Here is a 21,953-nt window from a genome sequence, read left to right on the forward strand (position 1 = left end):
TCCCAAGGGACCACAGTGATAAAATACTGTGATAGGATTGCAAAGTTGCAGAGAGAAAATTTGAAATCATGGGTCAGTTCCAAGTACAAATGCCAAATGCATGCAAGGTCTCTGCCACCAGGATTATTTGGTCCGCCTGGGAGTACAAAATCAACCTTAGCAAATATAGCATACCTTATTTTGATCCAAATGTGTCGCTTGCTGTCTCAAAAAATTCTGACTCCCAAAAATGTCTCCATAAAACTCTTTATGTTGGTAAACATGGAAAGTAGGAACCACAAAAATAACCTTTATTCTTGCTGTTATCTCAGCCTGGGAGACGCTGAGCTCACAGGGCGAGCGAAATGTAGGAGAAAGACGGGAAAAATGACCATGGATCAAGGGTCATTCATGGATAAAATTTACATTAAACTTCTTTTCCTGGTAATGTTATGTCTCTTCCTTCTAGATTAATGTTACATTTTTCTGATAAAGTCTGGTCATTTTATCAGAAAGGTGGTGTTCTTTGCACTTAGGAAGTAAAATTATAAAACCAGAGTACAGTTGAAAAATGTTCCAATGTTTTTGGTTTTGTTGAATTATATTTGAAATATTTTTTACATCTTTCTTTACATAGTTTCAGATCATACCTTTCTTGATACATCCCCTGTCAACGACTACCCATACTTCCAGACCCAACTATAGTCTATTCACTCCATGTCAAGCCTCTAACACAAGTCTTTGCATATGGAAAGGCAGAATGACAAACTCGAAAGGATATGAATTTTGAACAGTGAGTTCAAAACCTATCTCAAAAAAAAAAAAGAAAAACTTTTAAAGCTTGTGTTTGCAGTAGTAATATTAATACGTATTTAGGGTCTATATTGAACAATTCAGGCACTGTTGAAAGAACTTAATATATACAAATTAATTAACTTACCTGTGAGGAATTATTATTTATTACTGAGATGGGGAAAGTGAATACAGGGAGATCATAAAAGTTGATACAAAGGGGCAAAGCTAGGATTTGACCCTAAAATACCTGGGGACAGCATCCATGCTCTTTAACTTCTTTGTCATGCTTTTTATTTTGACAGAGTTTATGGCTATGCCTTCATTAGAAAACAGAATCAGCTAAAATAAAATAAATTATGCCAAGGTGATTTTAAACTAGAAAATGGCTATCAAAAATTAGGTATTATTGGAGTTCCCAACATTGCTCAATGGAATCTGCAGCATCTCTGCAGGTTCAATCCCCAGCCCTGCCCAGTGGATTAAGGGTCCTGTGTTGCCGCAGCAGCAGCATAGGTCATAACTGCAGATGGGATATGATCCCTGGCCCAGGAACTCCATAAGCCAAGGGGCAGCCATAAAAGAAAAAAAAAGTTATTATTATTACTAGCTATTATCACTACTAGCTATTATTACATTTTCAAAAATACATAGAATTTTCATAGTGCAGTTTACTAGTGATTTAAATGTAGGAGGTTGTAGAACTTAATTAGATTATTTGTTTTTAATCAAAGTAAAAATTGCAAAAATATTCATAGCCTTTCATGGACCTCTAGCCTCATAAAGTACTGCTAGAATTTATTGACCAAACCTAACTTAATTGTTTAATTATTAAAAACATGGTGAAGTTTGCAACTAGATGTACCAAAGCTACTTCTTTAAGAAATTTTTAAGTTATTCTTAACAGGATATTTCAGAATACTGAGAGGAAGTTGGGAGACTATAAGGCTGTTTAAATATCCTACAAAGTGCAGAATTTAAGGTAAAACAGTGTTCTTTATCAGTGGTTCATTAGTTTGAGAGTATACAGATGTGACTTAGTGGGATATATATTATTCCTATATGTAGTTTAATATATCAGCATAGCCACTAGCATCAAAGAAGCCACTTTATCAAAGAAGCATCTTGAAAATTTTTCTTCTTTGTGAAAAGACATTCTATGTGGGAGTGAAGATCAGAAAGATTTAATGCCAATTCATTCTTATATTTGTGAAAGGAAAATTCTAATGGCAATTTAGAGATAAGAAATCTCACAGGAGATTGGAAAAATAAACTACAATATTCTTGTAAAATATTTATTAAATTTATCCACACATTCCATACTGGGGTTTAGATTAGGAAAAAGCAAGTACATTTAGACGGACATTTTTAGATAAAAAGAGTTAGAAACTATTCAAATTAAAACAAACAAAGGTGACAAGTGAGGCATAGAGCCTCTGGCTGGAGCCAATATTCCTAATCTCTTGATGAAGGCTGGGCAAGCAGCCCATGGGGAAGAGCAGAGGGCTGATTGAGCAGAATAAATGCAAAAAGTGTGCCAGAGAGGACTAATGTGAAAAGCCAGACATCAGAGGGAAAAACAAAATAAACAAGAAAAAAAAAATTGAGTCTTCCATCAAAAGGAATTAAGGGATCAACTGAGCTGAGAGGAAAGCCAAACAAAAAGCTAAAGAAACCAAGAATATAGAGCTATTATGATTCAGCAAAGGAAAGATTTAGAGTGAATCCAGTGCCTTGGTGACTTTTTTCCTTTCCAGACCCGCATCTGTAGGGCTGTGTTGGAAATAGTGAAGGAATTAACTTAGACCAGGATCTTCAAACATCCCCGTCTCAGTCTTCCAGGTGAAATAATCATTGAGATAACACTAAGTGTTCAGTTGTCAAATCAGACTCAAATAAAGCAGAGATCCTGTTCAGCATGAAGCTTTACTAAGAATTTCTAGGATAGGAGTCATTGTGAAGCACAAAGTAGAGAGAGGTATGGGATTGTGGAATAGTTGTCCAGGTCCTTTCTTGCTGGTTCAGACTACATTAACACATGAGGCCTCTAAGTCATGTATGATGCTACATTAATTACACCAAAGGGAGCTTTTTCAGTCATGAAACATCTCTGCTTTATACTCAAATAGCTGCATAACTTGTGTGATAGTTTCCAGAGAGCTAAGCCCTATGAATCCAAAATTTTCAGTTTGTTTACTATACTAAGCTAAATAGAACAATGACATCATATTAATATGGATTTCAGAGCAACTGTGACCTAAGCTGTCTCTTAAGCTAGAAACTTCAGGCTCCCTGAACTTCTTTCCAAAGCACTTTGGCAATTTTTTCAGCTTTATTGAGGTATAACTGGCAAATAAAATGGTGTAGTAGTTAAAATTTACATCATGACAATTTGATGTATGCACACATTATGAAAGAAAATAACAGAATGATTCAAATTTCTAAAAATATTTAACATAATTATTTTTTTGTATTCTAACAACATCCCTGAAGTATAAGCACAGTTATCCCTATTTCAGAGAAGAGGAAAGAGAGCTGCATAAGTCAAGTGGTTTGACAAATGGCTCATCTGGTCGGTAGTACACCTGAATTGCAGCAAGGCATCTGGCAGGTTCTTTGTCATACACACTTGAGAAAAAACATGGCTAGCTCTAAATTTGGGTTTTATTACTTATCAGCAGCACGGGGTTAGACACATTATTTAAACTCTTCAAATTTTAGTCTTCTCGTTTATAATACAGGGATTTTAAATCATAATATTAACAGAGAAATAACTGAGACCGTGTGTATGATCCGATACACACTAAGTGTTCAGTTAATGTTAACTCTATTATCTCAAAAAGGAGCTGAAAAACACTAATTTAATCATAAATGGGGAGGTACCTGATGCCATTTTGTGAAATACGGCTAACCTGCTTTTGGAGATTTGTAAAAGGATGTCATTGTTGTTGATCTTTAGGAACATTAAAAAGGTCATGGTAGAAAAAAAAAAGAATTAAATCATTTTGTCACAGAAGCTTGATAGAAGCCATAGTTCCTTCTAAATAAAAATGCAAGGATTAAAAGGCAATCATGTCAGCCCCTGTCAGTCCCTTCCCTGACTCTCTTCTCCAAAATACAGAACATTTTATTCATCTGATTTATTTGAAATAAAGTACATATTTTACTTTTTAAGTATGCATTATTTTTTACAGAGACAGAATATATCATATGATATTGAAAATGATTTCAGGAGTTCCTGTTGTGGCTCAGAGGTAATGAACCCAACTAGTATCCATGAGGATGCGGGTTCAATCCCTGGCCTTGCTCAGTGGATCAGGGGTCCGGCATTGCCATGAACTGGTGTAGGCCAGACACAGCTCGGATCCCACGTTGCTGTGGCTGTGGCATACACTGGCAGCTGAAGCTCCAATTCTACCTTTAGCCTGGGAACGAACCTCCATATGCCACAGGTGCAGCCCTTAAAAAAAAAAAAAAGAAAGAAAATGATTTCAGCACAAAAAGTCATTATGCAGTTAATTCAATCGTGTAAATATATGCTAACTTACTGAATGTTCACAATGGAACTTCTTTATAAGAGGAAGGATTTTCATCTTTCTTATTTACTGATGTAAGCACACCAATACAAGTCCCTGACATTTAACAGATTTTCAATATTTTTATTAAATTAATGAAAACAACAAAGACATAAACAAATCTGAATCCATTATCTATCTATCTGTCTTCAATGAACCCACTCCCTTTTCATCATCTTGGATAGCATAGGATTAAAGAGAATCAAATGTTCTAAAGAGGATATTATTTATACTGTTCCTTTCTTGTTATCTTGAGCAGATTTTTTTTTTAGGTTGATGTTTACATTTGGTATACAAGTTCATATTGCAGCATCATAAATCTTTCCCAAGTCTTTGAATTTCATCAATAAGATAGTCAACATCTCTTTGTCTTGTGGCAGGATTAGAAAAGACCATTCGAAAAAAATTTACTTTGTCCCCACATGGCTGGTAGCTTATCATGGCTGTACCTTCCTCTATCATCTGTGCTTTAATCTTTGGAGCAATCTGTGTATAAATGAATATATCATTAGAAGGAAATTTTACAGGTAAATACTGTTCCACATTCTTGATGGCTACAGAACTATCATTAGCTTGAAGTAAATTGAAGGCAATTTAAAACTGTCAGGGATAAATTTTGAGAAGGAGCTTAGTACAGAAAAAAAGCAGCATGTTCTATATTCATACTGTAGCTCTTGTTACTCCATGATTCACAATTACCAGAAACAAAGTAATGCAAATGTGCTAGAATACACTAAATAAGGTCATGTGATGTTTTATTTATATTTATATGGCCATTCAAATAGAAGTATCTGGGAGAGAGGTAAAATGAGATAGGGAGTGGAAAAATAGTAGTATCTTTTGATATTGTAACTTATAATCTTTGAATTATTACAGTACATCTTGGGTTTTTCTACAAGGTCACTGTTTTGCAGCAAAAGACAATTTCTTTGTAAATTTCACAGAGACAAATTCTATCTGCTTAATTGTTTTGTTACAGCTCCTGAAACAATACTATGTGTATGCCATTAGGTCACATTATACTCAGATTACTATGATTATTTTAGGACAAAGTGGAACTGTGACTCAGGAAAGTCAGGAGAGGGCATTCTATAACCATTCAACATGTCCTTCTCAAAACTTCTCCTGCACACAGTTTACCTTTAAAATGCAACAGATGCCATCCATTACTTAACTTTCCCATATGGCTTTATAACGGTGGAGCAGAAGCAAATACATACATATACAGATATGTATATAAATCTCCTTTAAATAGTCAGACATTTCATTTAATGTCCTTTATTATTTTAACTAATCAACATGGCCATAAAATAAAAGATATTAGTTATTACCTGCAATATTTTAAAAAAACTTGCTTTCTATTCCCCCCTCGCCCTCCATCCAGGGACACACACAGAGTTCCGAGACGGACAGGTCTCTGGTGAGGGAGTGTGGGTACCTCCAGGAAACAGCATTCTAAGTCTGTAAACAGGCACCCCACTAACCCTCAGCTGGTAGTAATTACTCTAGTGGAAGATAACACTTATATGTTAAAAAAAAATTTAAGAGCTTTGCTTAATACATGCCTTAAGCCATAAAATATTTAAACAAGGAATATTACGAAAATTGAAACAAAACGAAAACCTCTATTTTCTCTTAGGACTTACAAGCCCAGTGATGTTTTCTGATGATATAAAAAAAAACTGATGTCTGTAAATGCTGATATCAGATAGTTTGTCTTCAGCTTATCCTAGGGCACCTCACATTAACTAAGATAAATGGTTGTGATGTTGGTCAATTCAAAAATGGTGGCGATACTATTATAAAATGCATATATAGGATGCATGCTTAAGATAGGTTAAAGTCCTCAGTAAATGTATGTGCTAAATAACACATAATGATGGTAATCCTCCTTATTTTAATATACATTATTAAGGTAAACATTAATTGCCCAAGGTTATTTTCAATATTGATCATTTTTTCCTTCATAAATATCTCTCAGATTCTTTTTCAGATGACCTTATGATAAGTATTTCAAGTATATTAACACTTCTCCAAGTACCTCTACTGTTGCTTCTGGACTTGTCATTATTTATATTCTTGTCTTCTCCCTACTAAGCCTTCCAGCCAAATTGGGTCTTAGATTCTGTCTTATTCATTTTATATCTTTAATTCCTATGGAACACCTAGCAAATTTAAACTGATAAATGAATTAACCAAAGTGTAAGACAATCCATTGATCAAAAAATAAGCATGTAATAAATATCTTCAATTATATAAATGAAGACTAGGTTAATTTGCAAGATGATTTATAGGTTGAGACTTCACTTGGTTCCATCAGAGTGTTAAACATATGGCTTAGGACCATATGACTGCCATTCATTAATCAATCAAGCTAACTCAGACACATTATTTAAAAGGTAATACTGGAGTTCCCATCATGGCTCAGCACAAACTAATCTCACTAGCATCCATGAGGAAGCAGGTTTGATCCCTGGCCTTGCTCAGTGGGTTAAGGATCCAGTGTTGCCGTGAGCTGTGGTTAGGTCACAGACACGGCTCAGATCTGGCATTGCTGTGGCTGTGGTGTGGGCCAGAGGCTACAGCTATGATTTGACCCCTAGCCTGGGAAACTCCATATGCCACGGGTGAGGCCCTTAAAAGACAAAAAAAAAAACCAAAACAGTATATTAAAATTATAAATACCACACCATATGTACACAAACTTACCTTTTGTAGTTCTTGATCCCTTTCAAAACCTTTTGGAATATGTTTAAGTCTTGGTGGGAAGTACCAGAAGCAGACATTGGTGAATTCGGGCTAAATCAAAAATTAATTTTATATGTATTTTTAGTTTTACCTAATTCTTTAGTATTTTTATAAATATTCTTAACACCTTACCTACTTAACTATCCTAGAAGTACTTTAATTAATTTAACTTTTAATACACTTAAAATTAGTTTTTGAAAACAATGTATATATGTATGTGTGACTGGGTCACTTTGCTCTACAGTAGAAAATTAACAGAACACTGAAAACCAGCCATGATGGAAAAAATAAAAATAATTTTAAAAATTAAAAAAATAAAGCTAATAGTCAAATAATTATAAAAAATAAAATAGAAATCGTTTTTGAGGGTCTGATACATACCAGGCACCAAATACAGAGATAAAAAAAATATGTCCTCACAGACTGCCCAGTCTTCAGCCATGCAACCCATTCCGCAAAATATCTTAAATATTTTAACAACAGTCTCTTGAGTAAAGTCATTCGGGTTATAGTATGGACAACTAAATAGAGGAGAGAACAATTGGGGAGAGGAGACTACTAATAAATAGAATGCCATAATAATTCAAGAGAGAATGGACAAAACTTCACTAAAGCAATAGCCGTGGGGATAAATAGGAAGATTTATATTTTCAAAATCTTCAAAAGATAAAATTGATCTTTTCTAGGCTTTCAAGATAAATACAAGGTTCTGGCCTCAGTGACTGGATGTCTTTTATATAGATAAAGGATGTAAGAGAACTTTACTGAAATCAATTACGAAATTTCATTTCAGAGAGGAAAATAAATGATCAGAGAATGTATAATATTAAAAACAAACTTCTTCTAGTTTCTACTTAAGACTGAAAGAGACTAACAAAAACTAGACATAAGACGATCAGAGGGAGCCAATGCAGACAGACCAAACACCTTTGATTCCTAAGAGCATGACTTAATGCATGCCATTGAATGACTGACTGGTCTTGAAGAGGAAGATGGATATAATACTGGCAAAACTCTCAATTTTTTATTAGTGTCTACTTAGTACTTTAATCGTGATTAACCAAGGAGTATCATAGAACTTAAAGCCCACTTTCTTTTATGCCATCTATTATCCAGAAACCCAACTGGATACTCTCAACATATGATAAAAAAGCTAGGAACAATTAAATTACTCTTGATTTGGTGCCATCAAAATCAGAAAAGCAATTATAACCAAAGAGTCTCATCTTAAAAATTTTTTAAATTGAATATAATCCTCAAATTAAATGTTTTTAATACCCTTGGCCTATAAGACAGCAAATTTAAATGGAAAAATTTTAAAAACATAAATGTTTTGCATTTAGATAAAATAAAATATTTATGGTAATTATTATGTATAACTCTTAAATTATCTCAAAGTATTAGGTAATAGATTCAAGTAAAAAATACTCAGCAAAGAAAAGTATAGATCCATTAAACTATCCAAAGGGAAAAAAGCCCACTAAAAGAGTCCTTACCTCTGCATCAAACACAAGCTTAAAGTTATCTTTTTTCTTTAAAACTTTATAAAAGTATTTTGCAAGTTCCATATATCTGTTGATCTGTGCTTCAAAGCCATATGTTCCCTGTAATTAAAAAGAAAAAAAAAATCAAAAGCTTCATTGAAGTCAGTACCTTTAAATTACACCAAAGTTCCTGAAATGTATTAAATTTGTTTAAATGTCCTTATTTAAGTAAATGTGATTATTATCGCACTAATAGTAGGTATTATCTACTATCACTGCATTCTTATTTCTATCTCCCCAACCTGCTTTTAGTCCCTACTGCCTGTGGAACTTGAGGCAAGTTACTTAGCCTTTCTAAGCTTTAGTTGCCTAGATCTACAAATGTTTGATAAATATTTTGACATGAAATACTTATCTATTATACAGAGCAAATTTTTTAAAATTATATATAATACTGTGAGGAATAAGAGAAATAGTACAAATAAAGCCCTTGGCATACTTGCTGGCACAGTGTATTTTAAAATAAAAATTGTTGCACTTCAGCTATGTACCAGGTATGCAGTTTAGTGCTTTGTACTCTTGGTGTAATTTACTCTTAGAAGACTCCTGTAAAGTGGATAACCAAGGCACAGAAAAATAGGTCAGTCTTTGCCTCCATTCACCTTCTTTGTGTTGGTAAGTTCCACTTGACTTATGGCTCTAACTAGTATGTCCAGGTTGATCACTCTTCCACTTGGGTTTCCATCTGAGTCCTCATCTCCGGACCTCAGACTCATATATTCAACCCCCTATTCAGATAACTAGTAAATATCTCAAAATGACATGTCCAAAACTGAATTCCTGACCTTCCTCCACAAACTTATTTCTCCCAGTCTTTCCAATCTCAATAATAAATTAATTTTACCCTTTTCAATATTTTCTTATCCTTGACCCTCTTTTTCTCACATCCCACATCTATCTAATATTTTGGAAAATTCCAATGGATTTGCCTTTGAAATGTAATTAGGATCTAGTATCTCTTAACCCATTCACTGCCACTATGCTGGCCCAATTACTCATTCCTGCACTACTGAAATTGCTTCCTAACTGATTTCTTTACTTCTGCCCATATATCCCATGTATGTCCATGCTGAGGGTACACATTTGTAGTTATTTCAGGCTTGTGCGGTGTGGAGCTTTTACAACCATATGAAGTGGTACTTCAGTGTATCCTCATGCTTAAGCCTTTGTGATCACAGCTGGCTTCATGGGCATACAAACCATGAAGTCACACAGGGTCCCAGACTCAGAAGGGTTTCATGATTTACTTAATGCTCTGCTGTTGCTGTACTGTAATTCTTGAAAATTTTATTTTGGATTTGTGTTTTTAATTGAGGTCCAATGGGATGATGGATCATGCCGGTGAGCTAAGGAGATACAGGCAATGTACATATCTTCCACTCTTTGCCCCCCCACCCCAGTCCCCATCCACACATAGCCTTTGTAATGCACAATGAGCACGGAATTCCACCTGCCCTGTGATAGGTGGGAACTTGGTGACAATGCAAATAGTACAAGGTAAAGATGCTGCATCTACAACTGAATAAGTGAGGATGTAAGGAGCCCCCAAGAGGCCACACTTTCTGTTTAAATCAGAACTTGTTTTACACAGAGACAGAGGCAATAGAGTTTTATGAAAGATTAATAACCGAGGAACCCTTTCATATTCCTTCTTACATTAATTCCCTGTATTATCCAGCTCACTCCATGTTAGGCACATTGATCTTCTTGTGTCTCAGACACAACAGGCATGCTTCAATCTCAAAGATTTTAAATTGAGATTCACTCTAGCTAGACTTCTAAAATTCAGCATGATCTCTTTACTTTCTGCAGGTTTTTGCTCAAATGTACCCTTCTTAATGACAATGACCATACTGTCTGAAATTATACTTACCCCAGTACCCTTTCACTTCTAACCCCTTTTCAAAGCCATATTTTTCTCCACAGGAACTATATACAAATTAAAATGTGTAAAAAGCTTTGATTATATGACATGTGGTCAGATGCTCCAACTGTCACAATTTTGAACAAATATCGGTTTGGAAAAAGACATTGTTAGTCGTTGAAATGCTTAAGAATAGAAATAGTTAAATATCAATGGACTAACTTCTTGAACTCACCACTTTATCATTTGACATTGTGTCAGATATTTTTCTTTGAAGGCAATCTGGTTGAGGGGGAAGCCGTAAGTAGTTAGAAGAAAAAAACTGCAGCAAGGTTAATAGAAATCACTGATGAAGAATATTCCTACTCTGGATTCTGAGGAAGTGGGGCTCAAGATCATTGAAATACTTGGCATAGAGTTTACTACTCACCAGGAATTTTCCATATAGGACTTCTGGTGGCATTCAATGCATATTAAATTGGCAGTGTACAGCAGAAATTATCACAACCTTATAACTCAACTGTACTTCAATAAAACTTTAAAAAATTCAAAGAGGTTGAAAGATTTTAAAGAGAAATGAAATAAAGTTTGAGATAATCAATACAAAAATTAAAAAAAAATTGGCAGTGAAAAACATCAGCATATGTATCCTTATTGTAAATGCATTTTTAAATTTCTTGAAAAATAAATCTACAAAGATTGAATAGTAACAACAATGGTGATTCTATTCTGAACTTAACTGGACTCTGTTAGCCTGGGCTGTTCAAATAGCAAACACCAAGATTGGATTAAAGGTGCAAGGATTTTATTAGTGGAAGAACTTGTGTCTTCAAGGAGCCAGTTAGAATGGGAGACCTTTCAGATTGAATAAGTCTGACTCTAAGTGAAGGGAAAAGGCAGGTAAAAGAGGGGTAAAACATCTTAGATTACTATAAAATCTAAGTAAGATGCAGAAAGGCCCTTGGGAACTCTTCACACCAACTCATATATCAAGAAGAATCTCCTCTTTCTGAAGAATGGGAATGCCTTAGAATCCTGGCCACACTCAATCACTGACTAGGAGAAAACTTTGGGGAGCACAGCCTCAGGGTAAATGCAATTATGAATTTAAGAGAAGCAGATGGGGCTCTTGGACAATTAAGCTCCCTACAGCTTTCTCCTAGCCAAACACAGTCATTTTATGAATATAAAATGAGTCCAACCTATGAGGAAAATCTATCCAAAAAGAAGGTTTTACATTAGATTTGCTTTTGCATAATCATCAATGTGTATAGAATCTTATATTATTATATGATTTTCTTCTTAAGTTTATAACCTCTCACAGTATTTTATGTAATTAATATTATTTTAAGAAATATGTATTCCATTAAAGAGGACTCCTTTTTCTACCATCAGTGACTTATTCGTTGTGTCATTATTGCAAGTGAGAAAAAAATGAAAATTCTTTCATTTATCTCTCTAGACTTTGTTCTTGATGCCCATTATTTTGTCAAGAGCAAAGATGGAGGCTCACATATCAAATGCTTAAATTTTTAATATTTATAAATCATGCTACAAACTTACAAGTCAACTGCTCCCTTTCAAGCCCATCATGGATATTTACCTGAACATGATTTTCTAATATATAAACATTCTTTAATGGGAAAAGAATTCCCACTCCACAGTATACTGAGATTTTGTTTCCTACTCCCAGGAATGGTCCTATTTATATAACATCTGTTTATAAAACTTTTTATGAAGTAGTAAAAAATGCAAATATGCAAAAGATATCGAGTCTGCTTTCTCATCACTTTCCTACCTGAGTTTTGGCATTTTCACAGTGTTATGAATTATATTAAGAAAGACAATATGGATTTGTGAGGAAAAATAGATTTGGGATTTAGGTGAGTTACCAGCTTTGCTGCTGAGATTTAGTTCTTTCCAGCCATCAGCAAGTTAAATTACTTATTTAAAAGACACAACACCCACCAAACACAATTTTTGGGAAATGTAAACTAAATAACATATATAAATCTTTCTAGCCAAATGCATGTTCAATGAATGGATGATCCATTATCATTGAACAGATGTATTCAATAATTCATGCCTTATTATTGAAGGAATTTAAGGTGAGGTTACCAATGCATATCTACTATTTGAAGTAGGTTTTTTTTTTAATGCTTATTTTGAACAAGCATTATAAGGTTAAGAAAAAGCAGATGATGAAAGAGAGAAAGTTAGAAGAGAAAAAGTTTCCAATATATTACAGAAGAACTAAAGAAAGACTATGAACTTGCCTCTGTGATTTATGTTACAGAACGTATTTTTCTATTTGTGTTTTGTCCTAGGAATTCCATATCCACCAAATAAATATATAACCAATTGTTCTGGAGAAGTATGACCACCTCTGATACTGGTACCTGAGAAAGCCCAGGATCCACACGTGGGTAATGTGTTGTAGAGGACTAGGTCCCCAGTATGTTAAAAATGCTGTTAGTTCATGTCAAAGCTTTCATCTGCACATATCCTACTGTCCATCTTCGTATAGAGGATTGGGAAGGGGGTGGTAAAAATAGCTTCCTAAAAGCATGTTATTTATTTAGTTTAATAATTATAAAAAAGGGGGCAGAAAGAGGGTGTAGAACATGTCTTACTGTTGTCATAATCTTAGGAGAGACTCTATCTGTTACCATTGACTCTAAGGTAGAGTGAACATTCTGGCAATAAATGAGAGTTCCCATCTGGAAATCTGTATGGACTTTAAGTAGCTTGACCTATTTCTACTTCCAATTAATAGAAAGAAAAAAAAAACAGTTTTGAAAAAGCTGCAAACAGGTTTATATTCCTAACAGATTTTTATTCCTACCATTGGTAGCATATATAGTAATAATAAAACAGGCTCAAAATTTTTCCACCTCAGTAGAATTTTGATCTGAGAAACCAAGCTTGCCATTTCTAGTTAGAGTAATTTCCTGTATTTAAGAAATTAATAGGGCTATAATTTGAGAAAAGACACCCAAATAAAAAATGGAATTTATTATACTGGATATCCAAATACATGGGATAAGAAAAGAGATGGCAAATTCCTACCCTTGCCTTCCACATTAACCACAGCTTAAAGATATCAACATGTCGCCCGCACTGAATAGCTTTATCCCCAGTGTCAAAGTCAACATTGTAGAGTTTATCAGGCTGGAAAAGGTATCCAGCTCCCATCTGGTTGCATGCTCCCAGAAGTCCCTGAAAAAGGAATAATATAGCAGTAAGAGACTACAATTATTTATTTCAATTCACTTAGCATTTCTACTTTACATGTACCTTTGAATAGAATTTTTATTTCTTTTACTTAAAAGTTTGTTACATTCTTAGGATTTTAGTGGATTCAGTTGTTCTCTGGATTTATCTGGAACAGTAGGTGGTATAATTGGATTACTGCTTAACTATTTTGCTTTAACTTTTCTTGAAAGCCTTGAAGTTTTGCTGCTCTTTTGAAATTGTGACTATCATGTATTAAAGTTAATAAGAACCAAGTGCCTGCTTCACTTAAACTCTTTTGTGAATCAACTGTGTAGCTGCCAAATAATCTGCTCTGATAACCACAGAAGGTAGGGAATAAAATAATCCATTTATTTAATTTTGTGTTTTAGCCATTTCCTCTCACATAAAAGATGTTGAATACATTCCTCCTTAGTACTGAAGAATCAAGAAGTATTTGCATTGGATGGTTAAAGAATAATCACCAGAGAAAAGGAATGTTTTCCATTACCCAGTTAAAAAGAGGCTTTTCTCAGAAGACATATGTTGTTACAGCATGACATAGGCTTAACCTGTGTGCATTGACAGGTGTAGTTTAAATATATACCAAGTATAACTTTTTGAATAAGAAGCAAATAACAATGTATTTATTATGTGCTTATTATATGCTGGACACATCACAAGTATATCACTTGATCCTAGTGGAAGACTTACAGCACAGATACTATTATATTTTTATAGATTGAAGAAACTAAAACTATAGCATGGTAGATAATTTTCAAGATCATATGTCTATAAGATGGTAAATTTGGGAGCTAACAAAAGGGCAGTTTGTCAGAGTGCGTAGAAATCCAATTTCTACTGGATAAAAACTCACACTCTTTTTTAGGAGTGGTGTATGGATCTAGAGAGAGGACCACAATGTGATGAAAAGTGTTGAAACATCTGGGGGAAATGCAACAGAAATGATACCTTGCAAAGGTGATTATTTTATGTATATTATAGGGTGTCTTATTTACACATGAAAATATTTATTCTTTAGTTTACTTCAAACTCCCTACTTTAATTTTTTGTTGTATAAGAACTGGGGACTAAAATATTTTAAAACAGTATAATCAATATGAGTTTTAACTATCAGTTCCAATGCAAAGATTAAGCTATACTTAGTCATTAATGCAGCAAATATTTATGGCACCTATGATTTGCCACACACTGTGCTGGGACAGTGGATTTGTGATAAGAAAAAGGGTAGAAAAAAACTCTAGCCAACCTGGGTTTACAATCTGGGTTGCAGAAAGCTGGGTGGGTGAAGGCAGGGCTATTTTAGTATATTAATTATGAGTAAAGAAATCAAGAAAGACTGCAGAAAAGTTGCATTTGAGCTCTAACCATAAAAGTCTCAGAATTCTGACATTTGAATATAGACCTGTTAGCAAGGAGGAGGGGGAGCACACTCAAAACCTTCTTAAAAAAAAATGCAGCCACACTGTAATTTCTGCGTACTGGACACACACCAGTGAAGGGGAGAAATTAACTTGTTAACCTGCAGATTTCCAAAACAAGGAAGCTGCCGTTTTATTGATGGGATCTTGAAGGGACACCATTGCCATTCGGCCACCTGAGCAGAATCTGAATCAGAACTAACAGTTTCAGCCTGAGTAACTAAGAAGGATTTAGGCGAGGAGAAAACAAAAATTCTCTCAGAGCTAGAGGAGGTAAGGTGGGTATTTAATAATCTATAGAAAGTGGAGGGGTTACCAGCCCAGGCAGTTTATAATGGGAAGACGAGCACTTTTATTTTTAAATCCAAACCCACTGGATTGCCTATCAGTAAGAAAGAAAGAAAACAAAGCTACATATGATAGCCACATGGATCGTGTTTGCATTTCTGACATCTAGGTAGAGACAGGAGTACTCAGGATGAACTTTATAGCCATATCTCTTCTGGGACAAGGTCATGGGCTTATCTCCTTATACAGCATTATATTGACTATTGATAGAGAGAAAATACACCAATTTCTAAGGAGAAAATAAGTTCATCCAACTGGTAAATTTGTGCTTTAATGCTAAAAATATATCACAGTTACTAATAGTTATTCACATTTAAATGAGTCCTACTTTGGCCCTATACTCTGACATAAGAGGGTGTCCATAAGCCAAATTTGACCTCAAAGAGATTAGTTGTTCATGGTGTTTTTAAAAGTGGGACATAAATTATCGGTCTTCTATAGTCTGCGTCACTATCTATTGTCTCAACCCAGATCGTATCTTATCCACACACTGACTGACTACCTATTGCCCTATAGTCATTTGACTTTGACTTTGTGACACTTTAGTTACCCAGTGGCTATTACTTAAAGATAAGGGGGAAGGATCAGTTGTCCTCATTAGGGCAAACTGTGCTGTACTGTGTTAATTCAGTGAGGAGATATATACCTCCCAGGCCAGGGATCAAATCTGCACCACAACAGTGACCTGAGCCATTTTAAACATTCACAGTGAAGCTAATTATTACCAAGATATCCATTATATCACTACTTAAAAATAGAAATAGGGAGTTCCAGTTGTGGTTCAGAGGGTTAAGAACCCAACTAGTAACCATGAGGACTCAGGTTTGATCCCTGGTCTCGCTCAGTAGGTTAAGGATCCGGCACTGCTGCAAGCTATGGTAATTGGTGGCAGATGTGTCTCAGATTCCATGTTGCTGTGGCTGTGGCTGTTGTGTAGACCAGCAGCTGCAGCTCCTATTTGACTCCTAGCCTGGGAACTTCCATATGCCATGGGTATGGCCCTAAAACAACAAAAACAAAAACAAACAAACAAAAAGTCTGAAATCATTTACTTTTTCCCGGATCAAGATAGCAGAGCACTGAAGGGGGACACCCATGAGTTTATGTGGATTCCAGGTCACAGAGTTGGCCCTAGGGGATAAAACAGCTCCAATTAGTGCTCAAAGTCTATGAAAGAAAACAGAAGCCTAGATAGGCTCTCTTGCTTTCACAAGCAATGGCCCGGGTCTCACCTTTCAATGCCGCTGAGTTTATAGGAATGGTCTCTGGACAGCAACAATCCACCTCCCCACGCTGCCTATGACAGATACAAATGATATGTCTTATTTCTTTTTAAATAGCACTGACTGCTTTTTCCTACATTAAATGTATGTCAAAAGTTGGTGAAGATTTAATTGCTATGCTAGGTAATTATAAGCTTGTCTTTAATTATCCTACTTATAAGAACAATATATTTTAAAATTTCCTCTTATGAATTCTCATTGTCTATTCATGACACAGTAAAGGTTTTATGTTTCTAATTAATTCAGAGACACCTTCTGTATAATTTCCAGAGACAGAATAAAACAAAGCTGGCATCAAATTTGGCAATACTACAGAAAAATTAAAATATCTACCATACTATACAACTTTAAATTGTTCAACTCTAATTAAATTCAAAGACATTTTTGCCTAAAGTCACTGTACTAAACTAACAGCATCAAAAGTTTTAATTTCCTTAATCATTATTATTTAAGATATGTATATTAGAGTAATGGGCTAGGTCCTTTTGATTTAAAATCAGGCTTAACTATTTCTTCAAACTGATTTTTTAAATCATTGGTTGAATATTGATAGAGGTTTAGACTTTTTTAAAAAACATTTGGTACATTTGTAACTCTTTCCATGGTAATGTTTTAAGTCTAATTTAAGATAATTTAGGGAAATAAGACTGTTCTTTCTTGATACTTATTCATCATAAAAATTAAGTTTACAGAGAAATTTTCATCTTGCCTGCAATGCCAGTTGAGAAATTTAGGAGCTTCTGTTGTGTCTCAGTGGGTTACAAACCCAACCAGTACCCATGAGAATGTGGGTTCAATCCCTGGCCTCCCTCAGTGGGCTCAGATCTGTCATTGCTGCGAGCTGTGGTGTAGACTGCAGATGCAGCTTGAAACTGGTGTTTCTATGGCTGTGGTATAGGCCAGCAATTGCAGCTTGGATTCAACCCCTAGCCTGGGAACTTCCATATACTGCAGGTGAAGCCCTAAAAAAAAAAAAAAAAAAAAAAAAGAAAGAAATTTTAGGGACTGTTCATAGAATACATTTTTTCTTTTTTTTACAAAGGGGAATCTTGATCCAAACTGGATCACAGAATGTAACTTACATCCACATGCATCCAGAGTTTGTGCATCTCACAAATGTCTGCAATGTTGTGAAGAGGGTCGAAGGCGCCAAACACTGTGCTGCCAGCAGTGGCAGTGACACAAAAAGGAGTTTGGCCCTGGTGATGACAAAAACCAAATCACTCTTACCATCTCATGAAGTCTACAGGAATGCCAGTATTGTTACTTAACCATTAGACTCTGGACATCAGGAACCTGGGTAACTTTGACTAAGGGCAGTACATATCTAATTATTTCAAATACTCGAAGGTACTTATAGTATTGGAGAAAAAAGTGCCTTAACTGTAAGATGAACTAATATCACTCTCTCTAAGTCCCATTTATTGTTATTTCTTTCTGAATTTCTTTACTGAAAATCATATCACAACAATAGAGATAACAAAACTCCTTTATTAGTAAATATCCAGATAACTTTTCTTTTGATATTTAACAGAAACAAAATTATCAGAGAAATACTGCAATGTTACTTACTTTAATTTCAGAAGAAATTTCTTACATTTGGGGATTATTTTATTTCCTTTATCTTATCAGTTGTTTTCCACTAATGAAAATAGGTAAAGAAAACCATGATACATTTGCATGTTAAATATGGAACTGCAAAACATACCTTTCTTTTAGCTTGTAATACATTTTTCTCTAACTCAGCTGGAATCATCTTTCCCCTTAAAAATGCAAATACACTTTGATTTATTATAAGTGAATAAACATACCAATTCTATCAATTAGAAGAATAAATAATATTCAAGATTTTAAAAATTAGCTTTTAGTGTTTCCTAAAAGCTTTCACAGGTGTAAAAATAAGTATTAAGTAAATGCTCAGTTCCCTAGAACCAATGTTAAATATCCTGTTATTTGAGTTTTTAAAAAAAATGCTTAGTTTACTATGCAGTCATCTTAAAATCTGCATTACTTACAAATCAGAAGATTCTAGTTTTTCTAAGAAATATACAAAATGACCTCTCTCTCTCTCATTGTCAACTTTAAATTATAAAATAAAGACCTCTTGACATCAAGGTAGAAAAATCAGGTATCCAAACTGGGGAGGAGGGAAAGAGGGTGTCACAAAATCAGATGGCCTCACACGTCTTTGCAGAAAATTTCTAAGAACAAAAGGTAATATTTTCCTACTCCACCCTGTTGCCAGATTAAAAGCCAGAATGTCTACTGATGATTTTTTTGAAAGCCATAATTAAAGTCAGAAATAAGATGAGAATGCTCACCACTATCAATATTATAGTATTTTTTTTCTGAAGAAACAATCTATTAGCTAGATGATAATGAAAGGTAGATGATAGATACATAGATAAAAAAAATTTTTAAACCAATTTGAGTACATGTGGTTGTGTATGTATACCTGGAAAAGTTTTAAAAATAGTAAGACTGCTGATCAACTGGGTAGTTGATTACGTAAATTAAGTAATTTAAGTATGAAAATGTAAATTAAGTTTATGTTCTTTTAAACTAATTATTGTGAATTAAATGATAGATAATATCTTATTCATAATAGTAAAAAAAAAGCTGCAAAATTTCTAGGGGAGGGATTCTCAGGAAATACACTGGGGCTATATAAATAAAATCAAAGTATCGAATCATGAACATATAAGACATAGTTGCAAGATATTTTGTATTTCAGAATTTCTCAATATATAAAGTTTTTCCAAGCCAATAAATAATAAACTACCAATAAAAAATGAGCAAAGAGGGGAGTTCCCGTCGTGGGGCAGTGGTTAACGAATCCGACTAGGAACCATGAGGTTGCAGGTTCGGTCCCTGCCCTTGCTCAGTGGGTTAACGATCCGGCGTTGCCGTGAGCTGTGGTGTAGGTTGCAGACGCGGCTCGGATCCCGCGTTGCTGTGGCTCTGGCGTAGGCCGGTGGCTACAGCTCCGATTCGACCCCTAGCCTGGGAACCACCATATGCCGCGGGAGCGGCCCAAGAAATAGCAACAACAACAACAACAAAAAGACAAAAGACAAAAAATAAATTAAAAAAAAAAATGAGCAAAGAATAGGAACAGACAGATCATGGCAATACACAATTGGCCTAATCAGTATATTAAATGTCCTTTGTTTCAAACAAATAAACATGATTTTTGTCTATCAGAATTTTCAAATACAGAAACATTGACAACATTCAAGCTTCACATGATAGATAAGATGAGCAGTTAACTCAAAAATGTTTGAATGGCAAATAAAAATCTTTATGAAATTGTAAATGCAGATATTTTTTGAAACAATTTAAATTTTAGGAATTCATTTGAGAATTCAAATGGATACAAATATGTTTGTATAATTACATTCATTTAAGCATTGTTCTTAAATACTAAAATCTAGGTAAAAACTCTTTTATGCAATATTTTTGAAATTATGTTACATTTATAAATTGGAAAACTCTGAAGTAATTAAAAAAGAATAAGGAAGGTCACTATAAATTCATGGGATAGGATTTCTAAGACATTCTAGAGTCAAAGAAATTAAAAGATTAAGTTGCAGAGTACAACACAGAATTTGATATGCATAAATGTATGAATAAATTTGATATGCATCAAAATAATCTTCCGTAATATATGTATTTGCACAGCAGTTTACTTATGAAAAGTAAGATCAGGACAAATGGACATACATTTTCACTCTGCAGATTTCTAATGCAGTTACAACTTCTTTTTTTTACCTCCAAATATCATTATATCAATAGTTCAATACACTTAAAGCAAGGAACAGATATGTGGCAACCTTGCTTGTACAACACTACATTTAATAAAGAAATCTTGACAGTAAAATAGGATAACTTCAGTGCTTCTTTCTTAATTCTAGTTAAAATTATTGACACTTGTCTGGGAGAGTATTCTTGCTAAAAATTGGGATAATAGAAAAATGGGATTTTAATATTCATTTGAAACATAATGATAAAATATTTTGAGAATGTGTTAAGAAACATACCGCTCATCACATTTTACTTCAATTACATTATCAGTTCCAATACCAAGGATTGCTGCAGCTTTTTTTACTGAATAATGACCCTTGGTAAAAATGAAAACAGGAAAAGTATTAATTTTTCTGCATTAAATCATCACTTACAGTAGTGCATCACTTACTCTAGGGCATATACACATAGGTTTGAATGGGTTTGTGCATGGACATATGTATATACACAAGGACAGTTCTCAAGACATATTTCCCAACCCTTATCAAGACATTTGTTGAGATGAAGGTTATAGTACCTCTTTCTAGAAGGCACTGTTATAGAACCTTCACATGCAGCTATTCACGTGCAGGAGAAGTTTAAACATCCCAGTTCTCTGTATACACATGAATCATGTCATTTATAAATTTAGTGCTAATATCCTCCAGGTAAATCCTTACATGTTACAGACAGCTTTAAGTCTTGCATTATTGATTTTTTTTTTTAAAGAGTAAGGCCTGAAGAAATGCATCGATTCTTCTGCTTACAATTTTTATGTATGACTTTGACATCTACCTTGATTTCTTGCCTTCTGGGTGACTTCTATCTCCTTGTATCATTTGTACAATGTAAATAGGATCGGTAAGATGGAGGTAGTAGCAGCTCAAAAGATAAACTTGGCCTGAGCTATTTTTAGTTGCCAGGAAAAGACCGTATGAGAGAAAAAAATAGAGGAATTTAAAACCCTAACCATATTTTCATTTAACAGAGAATACACAGTTAAAAAGGAAATGATTTTTTAAAAAATCTACATTATGGAATTTCAGCTTATTTGCTCATTATATTTAAAAAGTATATGTCAAATGACAAAAATGATATTTGTAAACAAGTATCTTCAATTGTATTAAAGTTTTATAGTAAATTAAGTATGCAGCAGTGGTCTCCAACTTGATAATATGCATTTATATAATGCCAATATGAGTTTGGTGAAAGAGGGCCATTGCAAACAGGGACATTTTAAAGAAAACCCTGTGTTTCCAAGTACGTTTTGGTAGAATGCTCAAGCTGGGACTACAGTTACACTCTAGGATTATAAATGTTACCATAGTAGAAAAAAAAGTGATTGATTTACTAGAGGATGA

The 21,953-nt window shown here is 34.3% G+C and overlaps 1 protein-coding gene across 1 annotated transcript in view; it reads right to left on the minus strand.

Annotated features, from left to right (window-relative positions):
- Positions 1–2,052: 2,052 nt before the first annotated feature.
- LOC110261667 (glutamate decarboxylase 1-like) overlaps positions 2,053–21,953 on the minus strand; it is a 161,398-nt gene continuing 141,497 nt past the window's right edge. The window contains exons 8-16 of the mRNA XM_084977346.1: positions 20,850–20,929; positions 18,518–18,572; positions 17,892–18,008; positions 16,759–16,823; positions 16,579–16,657; positions 13,572–13,721; positions 8,591–8,698; positions 7,056–7,145; positions 2,053–4,832 (exon numbers count right to left, since the gene is read on the minus strand). Coding sequence (XP_084833472.1) covers positions 4,659–4,832; positions 7,056–7,145; positions 8,591–8,698; positions 13,572–13,721; positions 16,579–16,657; positions 16,759–16,823; positions 17,892–18,008; positions 18,518–18,572; positions 20,850–20,929 — 918 coding nt within the window. The 3' untranslated portion in view covers positions 2,053–4,658. The remainder of the gene's footprint in view (positions 4,833–7,055; positions 7,146–8,590; positions 8,699–13,571; positions 13,722–16,578; positions 16,658–16,758; positions 16,824–17,891; positions 18,009–18,517; positions 18,573–20,849; positions 20,930–21,953) is intronic.

The sequence above is a fragment of the Sus scrofa genome, chromosome 1 (assembly GCF_054392235.1).
Source record: "Sus scrofa isolate SSC_HxYL_T2T_F1_AM1 chromosome 1, Sscrofa_HxYL_maternal_Yorkshire_Landrace_v2.0, whole genome shotgun sequence".
NCBI classification, from domain to species: domain Eukaryota; kingdom Metazoa; phylum Chordata; class Mammalia; order Artiodactyla; family Suidae; genus Sus; species Sus scrofa.